We start from the raw sequence: 9,824 nt of genomic DNA on the forward strand, positions 1-9,824 counted from the left end.
GACAACCTCCTCCTCAACAACGACCGGGTCCCCCTCTCCCACGTCAACGACTGGCCTCCACTCATCCTTCAGCGACGACTGGAGCTCTCCTTCCCCACCGGCAACCTGGCTTCTTCTCCTCCTCCATTATGTGGTGAGTTCCATGGCTGTGACCCCCCCCCCCCGAACCCCGGTGGGCCACTGACCCACCCAATGCCTGTCCCCAACCAGGCCTCGGATCACCTACCACCAAGGGCTCTACCCAGCGCCGAGATTATGGCCAACATCTCGCCGCAGGCAACTAGGTCCATATAGCAGTGCCTGGTCTCCAGTCGTCTTGGACCTCTTTGCCACTGGATCAAGACCTCGCTCAGCTAAGCCCGTGTGCAATAACCACCCCACGTTAAAAGAGAAATAGGCACATGCATCGAAAAGAAGAGGAGTATGGACGAGGATGGAGAGGATGGACGAGGAGAGACACGAGGATGAGGAGGATGGACGAGGACGAACGAGGAGAAAGACGAGGACGAGGAGGATGGACAGTGACGAGAAGAGGGACGAGGACGAGGAGGGAGGACGAGGACGAGGAGGATGGACGAGGACGAGGAGGATGGACGAGGACGAGGAGGATGGACGAGGACGGCAATGAACCCATGCCACCAACCCCCCAACACCACAGGGGAAGCCTCGTGGTGCTTTCACAACTGCAAAACGGCTACGTCAGCAGCTCATAAATCAACACTTTGCTTGAACAGTGAGAGTTACGTTTCACACTTGCCTGGCCATTGTATGCAACCCTTACAATGATTGTTACTTCTCATTTTCTGAAAGTGAGTGAGACACTGCACAAGGTTCAGTTGAGTAAAATATTTTTATATATTTTGAAATTTTGAAGAACTTTGTAAAAGTTAAAATTAAATAATAAATGTTTTTAAATAAAATGTGAGAAATAAAATTTTTATTAGAAGTATCACAAAAATCAAACATTGACAACAACACCCCCAACACCCCCCAAACTACAAACAAACACAACATTCCCCAAAAAGCAACAATTTTTGATTGCAATCGAACAGTAAAAACTCCAAACACCCACAACACCCCCCACCCGGAACCAATTCTACCTACGGCCACCATTTCCACCGCCTTTCTCCCCTCTCCACCGTACCCCCAATTGTGTTTTCCCGTTACCTCTATCACTGCCCCTACCCGGGTTGGGACCACGGCGTCGTGCAGCAGAATACCTCGAGCGCTGTTGCTGTAGGAGGGGCAACAATGGCAGTGCCATGTGTGGGGGTACTGGGGAATCTCGGGGTGGTGAAGACCCGGCTTCAGGTCAGAAGCAATTAATTCCTCCCGATGCTCAGGTGCTGTCGCCATGGGCGGTATGACACTTTGGGGTGCAGTGCCATATGCCGATTCCATCAATTGCCGCATGACATTGACGGAATCGGCGATACGCCCCGCTACCGCAATGAGCTCCACCATATCCGCCGATTGATGTGCGGATTGTGCGCCGATGTTCCTGGCTAACCCACCAATGGCCTGGAGGAGCTCTTGACCCTTTGTCGACGCTCGCCCCACACAGTCCCACCACCTCTTGTTGTACAATGTCCCCCTCCGCCACAACAGCTTGAGGAGGGTCATCCGGGCGAACGTATTCTTCCTTGGTAGTTACCTTCAAAAATCCACGTTTGTTGGACATAGGCGGATGCTCCAGTGGCCTGGACAGCTTGCTGCTCCTCCTGTGCAACTATAAAACATAATATGAGTGGTTAGCAGCAGGGGAGGGGTCAAAGGTGACATGAGTATGCTCACGTTGCGCAGGCTTATCTAGAAGACCACCACTACTGCATTATGTCATCGAGAGACAATACATGAAATTAGCCTAAACCGAATGGATAGAAACTGCATGTCATTACATTTCATAGTCCCAGCATTACATTACATTATTTCGACATTATATTGATATAACATTAAATTGCATGACCGCAACACAGCCCAGGGTTTATGCAGGAATTACCCTCCACTGCCACCGGGTCAGCACCACCACGGGTAGCCGAGTATGTGTTCCGACCAGGGCTGCGGCGCGCTCCTCCAGGTCAGACAACTCAACGCACTTTGGTAGGCCTCCACCCATGTGCCGCCGCTCAGCACGATTGTTGGATAATTTCTTCTGCAAAGATGACAGTAGCAATGTTAAACCTAATTGCCCAGCTACTATTACGGAACACACAGATAGACATCCTCAATCCTTTGTGCAATGTCCTATTAATATGCAAGTGGTGCATGATGAACACAGATAAATACAGAAAACCATCGCAATAAGATCGTTGATGGCAAATAATGCATGACACCAAGCTTACCTACATTAAAACGTGGCAGATTTACATTTTAAGTAATGAGTCAGTGCATGATTAAAGTTATTACTCTTGCGTCCGAAACCACGTCATTCCATTGCTTACGGCACTGGTTTTCCCCCTGATGGACCACCACGAACTGAGGACACCGCCTTCGAGATCTCAGTACAAATACGCTGGTATATTGCTGGGGCAGGTTTCCCACGCCCACCCCGGGTCAATTGACCCCCATCTAGTTTCCACCTCATGGACCAGAGCCTCTTGGACGTCCAACGAGAATCTTTTTTCCCTCCTCCTTCTCCTTACCTCTCCCTCTCCTTCTCCCTCCATTATTTGACTGGAAAAATATTCGAAAATTATACAAATTGTTGTGGACTGTTCAAAATAAATGGGGATGGTATAAAACAGATGTTTATAGATCGCTCATTAAAGTAGTTATCATTGTGCCTTTCTGCAGTAGCTGCTCTCTCTCTCTCTCTCTCTCTCATGCGCATGCGCAGGCGACCCCTGACCCCGAAAGCACAGGAAAAACTAATGTCAGTGAAAGAAAAAAAAAAAATCACACATGCGCAGAAGGCCCGTTTTCACGGACGTCAGCCTTACACGACCAAAAAAAAACGATACTTACCGCTACTGCCACCGCCGGCCAAATTTTATCGAAACTAGTGGCTTTGGTTCTTAGCGGTATTAAAAACACGATCAATACCGCCGAGATATGGGCGGTGGTGGTAAATACTGAATTTCCAGCCCTGTGTGTTCAAGTCCTGGAGTGGGGTTTGAACCCACAACTCCTGACTCAAGCGTCTACAGTGCTACCACTAAGCCAAGTTGCAAATCGTGCTCGGATGAATGTGTTTTTAAAATGCCAATTTCCATTTTAATCTGGTGCAAAAACATCCTGATCCATTCATAATCTTGATCTCAGTTTAGGATAGGAACATAATGTTTATTGGGCTATATTTGTCTTCAAAGACATCAGTAATAAATATTATTTAAACCTGATGCTCTCTCCCCATTCAGTCCAGTATAACTGGATCAACCACTTCATATGGTGCAATGGAAAGTTAAACTATAATTTAGAAGTGAAATGTGTAATCTCTTTTATCAATCACCTTTGAGACTAAGGACTAGACTTTCCACTTCACATCGCTGGAACATCACCCATATATCGCCCAAAACGGCCTGCTATCGCCCATTTTGACTGAAAAGTGGAAAGTTAAGCTAGAACATCGCTCGAAAATTCTCCCCTCAACTTTCGGCTCACATCGCCGAGGTGATCGCCCATCGCAACTTTCCGCACATCGCCGGGCTGTTCGCTCGCCGAGAACATTGCTGGAGAATAGTTGCTTTTACCGGGCTTTCCTCAGAGAGCTGGGCATTACGGACGCCATTTTGAATGTCGGAGGAAGGGAGGAGGCTGCGAAAAAACTCGAGCTTATGAATTGAGAGTTATTTAAGGTGTTTTACAGATAGATCCACTCACATTTATATTTAATTTTTACTAATATTAGTTTAGTAGATGTGACATTTTTTTTACTTAAAAAATGAATTTATAGCAAGTGATAATATTAGTGATCATGATGGGGCCTATGGCTTCTCTGCCATTACTTGTAACTGCTCACACACTGGCGCCTGAAAGGATCAATCGAAGAAGTGGCAGAGTAATGCGGAGGCAGAGGTGGCGAGTCAACTTGTCTGAAACGCGTGTCTTAGGAGGCTGCACTTCGATGAGATAGGCCAGCTCATCAAGGGGGATCTGCAGCCTACCAGCACCATCAGGACCACACTGCTGGTTGAGGTAACGGTTACTGCGGCACTATTCTTCTACGCATCTGGATCCTTTCAGGCTTTAGCTGGCGACATCTGTGGTGTCTCTCAACACGCCACACACTACTCCATTCAGCAGGTGACTGAAGCCCTTTGCGCTCGCAAGATGGACTTTATAAACTTCCCTATGACCAGGGAGACAGACCGGGAAGGCTTTGGGTTTCTCGAGAAAAGCAAACTTCCTCAAGGTGCAGGGAGCTATAGACTGCACGCACATCGCCCTGAGAGCGCCTTTACAGAACTCGGAGGTGTTTCATAACAGAAAAGGATTCCACTCCCTGAATGTGCAGCTCGCGGTCGACCACAACCAAATTATCATGGCAATAAATGCTACATTTCCAGGCTGCACCCAATTATGCGCACACCCTGCATGAGAGTGCTATCCTTGACCTGCTGTCAATCAGCCAGATGGTCACGGTTGGATGAAGAATATGACCCCACCTGCGTAATCCCCTAACGGAAGCAGAGAAGCGTTACAACGAAAGCCACATAGATACAAGCAACATTGTCGAAAAGACAATTGGAGTGCTGAACCACTGTGGTGGCAGCCTACAGTACCACCCTGACCAGGTCGCTGAGTTTATTGTGGTGTGTTGCATGTTGCATGTTGCATAACCTAGTTATAAGGAGAGGACAACAAATGCCAGATGGGGCTGCTGGTCCACCTCCAGAAGGAGTAGAGGCGGAAGAGGCAGATGACGAGGTGCAGGAGGAGGAGGCTGGTGAGGACCTTGGGGAGGACAATCAGCCTGGCGATGAATCCATGGTCCCACCACCCCCACCCCACCCCACAGAAGACTGGAGAAATCCTGTGGGAGTTACGCGGCTGCAAAGCTGTTGCGCTAGCAGTTCACAAATTAACGCTTTGCATGAACTTACATTGGGGACAGTCACAGTTATAGTTACGGTTAGACAACAGTTGCATTTGCATTGAGTTATGTTTTAGCCTTGCCTACTCTGCTCTGGCCTGGCCATTGTTGCACAGCAGTTGCATTAATGTTTAGCTTAACTTAACTTATGTTATTATAAGACAATGCACAACATTTGGTAAATTCAATTAAAAAATGTATTAATGTAACAAGAATTTTATTATAATTATTAACAACCCCCCCCCGAACTATAAACCAACAGTAACAGTAAGATAACACAATAATTACAATAAAAATATTAACAAAAACACTCCCCCTCCCTACCTGGACCTGCGGCCACGTTTCCCTCCAGGTCCTTTTCCCCCCCCCCCGTACCTTAGGCTCACCCGCCCGTTTTGGTCCCCGGAGATCGAGACGAAGCTGGCATGCAGCGGGCAACGGAAAGACTGCCTGTCGTGGTGGGGGTGTTGGAGTGGAAAGCGAAACTGTCGGATCATCTTCTGAGCCAGGAGGAAGCGGTTCCTCCGTACTCGTTTGAGTGTTCAGGCTAATACTACGACGTAACATGACACCTAGGAGTGCAGCGCCATGCTCAGCCAACAGCGCATGCCGCAGGGCATTGGTGGCAGCGGTCTGTTCACGCATCTGTTCAAGTGTCTGCCGTGCTACCTCCAGTAGCTCAGCTTGCACAGCAGACACCTGTGAAAAGTCACGCGTGAATTGAGTGAAACCCTGGAGAAGCTCGCGACTTATCGCGACCATCTCCGCGCACCAGGAGATCAAGCCTTCCAACCGATTGTCGTGGGAGACGAGTGCTGACCTCGCTGACCCGACCTCCGTGGGGTCGGTGTGTGCACTATAATGTCCCTTGGCGCTGCCGGCTGCACGCCGTTTTGTCCTGTTGCCTCTTGTCTCAATTGAGAAATCCAAGGTGGCCGCAGGTTCATCCCCCTCCATAAATTGTTCCTCCTCCTCCGCCTCCTCTGGTTCAGTGGTGGTGTATTGCTCATCCTCCTCCTGTTCCTCCTCACCACCCGTAGGTGCAGGTGCATGTGCAACCTCCACTAGCATCTCTGGTTGACCTTCAAAGCACATTTGAGCATATTACAGAGCTTATTAGAACATAAGGGTACACATTACCGAGAGACGTTATGTATTAATACATTGGATTTCACTGCCCCAGAAAGCTGTAGCGGTGGCATCCCCTGCTCTTATTGCTTCTTATGAACAAAGACTGCATGCATGACATGACAAGACATCATTCGTATATTGCATTATAATTACAGGACATGAGAACATCAGAAATAGGAGCAGGAGTAGGCCATCCGGCCCCTCGAGCCTGCTTCCGCCATTTAATAGGATCATGGCTGATCTGATCATGGACTCGGGTTCACTTCCCTACTCGCTCCCCATAACCCCTTATTCCCTTATCGTTTAAGAAACTGTCTATTTCTGTCTTAAATTTATTCAATGTCCCAGCTTCCACAGCTCTCTGAGGCAGTGAATTCCACAAATTTACAACCCTCAGAAGAAATTTCTCCTCATCTCAGTTTTATATGGGCGGCCCCTTATTCTATTATGCCCTCTAGTTCTAGTCTCCCCTATCAGTGGAAACATCCTCTCTGCATACACCTCGTCAAGCCCCCTCATGATCTTATATGTTTCGATAAGATCACCTCTCATTCTTCTGAATTCCAATGAGTAGAAGCCCAACCTACTCAATCTTTCCTCATAAGTCAACCCCCTCATCTCCAGGATCAACCTAGTGAACCTTCTCTGAACTGCCTCCAAAGCAAGTACATCCTTTCGTAAATATGGAAACCAAAACTACACGCAGTATTCCAGGTGTGGTCTCAACAATACCCTAATTAACTGTAGCAAGACTTCCCTGCTTTTATACCATCCCCTTTGCAATAAAGGCCAAGATTCCATTGGCCTTCCTGATCACTTGCTGTACCTGCATACTAACCTTTTGTGTTTCATGCACAAGTACCCCCAGGTCCCTCTGTACTGCAGCACTTTGCAATATTTTTCTATTTAAATAATAACTTGCTCTTGGATTTATTCTGCCAAAGTGCATGACCTCACACTTTCCAACATTATACTACATCTGCCAAATTTTTGCCCACTCACTTAGCCTGTCTATGTCCTTTTGCAGATTTTGTGTGTTCTCCTCACACACTGCTTTTCCTCCCATCCTTGTATCGTCAGCAAACTTGGCTACGTTACATTACATTTTAAAACTGTTTGATTTTAAAACTGTTTCCGACACATTACTCACGAGACGCATAGCTGGGTTCCGCAAGACCACGGGTGGTGGCCGAACGGCTTTCGTGGCCCACGAGCGCGGCTGCACGCTCCTCGAGGTCGGACAACGGTTGCAGCTGAGCAGTGCCACCTCCGGTACACCTCTGTTCACTGTGGTTGTTAGATATCTTTGTCTGCAAACGAGAAAAGAGCATGGCATAAGCTAGTTGACGAGGTAGTATCATGGAAACAACATGCAACATTGCAACATTTATAACAATTCTAAAATCAATACAATATAAAATCTGTACTTATTCTTGCTGATGACACCAGGCTGTTCCAGCATTTGCGGCACTGGTCAGGCCCCCTCGCCTCGTGGGATGCCAAGGAGATGACATCTGCTATCTGTCCCAAAATTTTCCGGAAGGCCTGGGTTAGAGGTTTCCCACTGCCACCCCGGGTTAATTCCGCCCACCTGGAGTGCACCTTCTGGACAAGGGCCTCATTTGCCCCTCCACATTTTCCATAGATGACATTATTTATTATTAATATTCTCTCTCTACATAAGCCGTTTTATAAATCTCCTTTTTATCTCTATTATCTGTTTAGTCTTGTTATCTTTATTTCTTTTTCCTCTTTCTCTTCTCTCTCTCACTCACTCCTCCACTGCTTTCTTTCTCTCTCTCTCTCTCTCTCTCACACGCACAACAAACGGCCTTCTGCGCATGTGTGGATGACCCCTGACCTCCCGAAACGTGGAAAAAGCTGTCCACCAAAAAAAAAAAAATCGCATGCGCAGAAGGCCGTTGCTAAGGAAGCTTTTGCCTTCCACATCGCTGGCAGTTCGCTGGGCCCACGTAACATCGCTAACCTATTGCTCCACCCATTTCACTTCGGTGGCCTATCGCCAAGAGGAAAATTGTGATCCAAAAAATGGGTGATGTTCCAGCGATCAGTAAAGGCTGACACATCGACCATCGTTGAACCATCGTCCATTTTTTGGGCGATAGCCAGCAAAGTGGAAAGTCTAGCCCATAATCTTAGAATAAGGGGCCACCCATTTAAAACTGAGATGAGGAGGAATTTCTTCTCTCAGAGGGTTGTAAATCTGTGGAATTCACTGCCTTAGAGAGCTGTGGAAGCTGGGTCATTAAATAAATTTCAGACAGTGATAGACAGTTTCTTAACCGATAAGAGAATAAGGGTTATGGGGAGCAGGCAGGGAAGTGACCGGAGTCCATGATCGGATCAGCCATGATCGTATTAAATGGCAGAGCAGGCTTGAGGGGCCGGATGGCCTACTCCTGCTCCTGTTTCTTATGTAACTCTGCAGTGATTGATGGTCCAGGACAACATGAATCATTTTCCTATGTAAGGGGACATCAGCGCCCTGTAAGCTACGCCATGGAATAAAGACCTTTGGCGTTCGTCTGAAGGAAGCCTCCCACCGGAATTTTAGGCCCGTTATTTGCGACAGTAACGTACTTCACGTTGACTCCCTGCTGGGGCGCCTTACATAATCCTGGATAGCTATAATCATACTGATCTGCAGAGGCATGGTTTCTGCAGGATTATCGGGTGTGTTCTTCTTTAGAACAGGGGACTGAAAACTGGATTTTTTTTCCCACCGCTACTGTCTGATGTCTGAAATCCCTTCCAAAATATCTGGGGGTTTCTACCGCCTATTTAAACAATTGGAATTGGGTCTGCAAACCTCTGGCAGAGTTGCTGCGTTAATGCTCAATAACAACCAAGTTGTGTTGCTCGTTTCAGGCATTTTTGCAAAACAACAACGTGTGTTGGTAGACGAATAAACACTGCGGCAGTGCAGTAACACAATAATGAAATACAAGAGGATTTGGAAGCTGCGTTGCGTCGGGATTATTCCTTGTACCTGCAATAAATCACCTGTCAATGAAAAGCCAGCGTCGGGCCTGGAGGCTGGCACGGCCGCGGGACCACCCCCCGCCAGATTGTCTGGGCGCCTTATTAAAACCCGGTTGTTTAAAATCAAAGAGCAGAGATCTCACCTTGAGGAGCACGGGCATTTTGCCTGCTGCCGCTGCCCGGGATGTGTCTGTGTCTGTGCTTTGATGGCTCTGACCCACCGATCTCACAATTTCGGTGTTTGCTTCTCTCGCCGTTTCCTTGGGGAATGAGCAGGGTCCTTCGACACGCGCAGGCGCACTGAGAGCGGGCCCCACTTTCAACCAATCAACGACCGGCTGTCCAAGAGCCTGGCGCCGCCGCCACCACAAGACTCATTAAACTGGCCGGATTTTGCTCTCAGCAGCGAATGTTACACTTGCACTTGCCCACAGACTTTCTCGGGGAGGGGAAGGTTTGCACTGGGACTCCTACATTACAATAGGGACTACAGGCGCTGAACTTGAAACGTTGGTACGTGTCTCACGTTGTAACTCTTTTCGCCCGAACATCAGGACAAGGTTCGTGTGCTTGCTATAAGCGGGGGTTAAATCATAAACAGCAGATTGGATAACTGTGAGAGACCTATTGGCACCGGTCTCTGCGGAAAACCAACCCG

General features: G+C 47.9%; 1 protein-coding gene across 2 annotated transcripts; it reads right to left on the reverse strand.

The window, feature by feature from the left end:
* Positions 1-761: 761 nt before the first annotated feature.
* LOC139280689 (uncharacterized) lies at positions 762-9,455 on the reverse strand. Of its 2 annotated transcripts, XM_070900301.1 has the most exons (4): positions 9,310-9,455; positions 7,314-7,473; positions 5,408-6,114; positions 762-2,152 (listed from the first exon to the last, which is right to left on the reverse strand). In XM_070900301.1, exons 1-4 carry the CDS (start codon positions 9,325-9,327, stop codon positions 1,985-1,987), a joined length of 1,053 nt encoding a protein of 350 aa, XP_070756402.1. In that variant the 5' UTR covers positions 9,328-9,455; the 3' UTR covers positions 762-1,984. The 2 variants fall into 2 exon arrangements, 1 of the variants encoding a protein (XP_070756402.1); XR_011596744.1 differs by lacking the exon at positions 5,408-6,114 and having other exon boundaries at positions 762-1,729.
* Between the last annotated feature and the right edge of the window lie 369 nt (positions 9,456-9,824).

This window comes from Pristiophorus japonicus, chromosome 15, assembly GCF_044704955.1.
Source record: "Pristiophorus japonicus isolate sPriJap1 chromosome 15, sPriJap1.hap1, whole genome shotgun sequence".
In the NCBI taxonomy this organism is placed as follows: Eukaryota; Metazoa; Chordata; class Chondrichthyes; family Pristiophoridae; genus Pristiophorus; species Pristiophorus japonicus.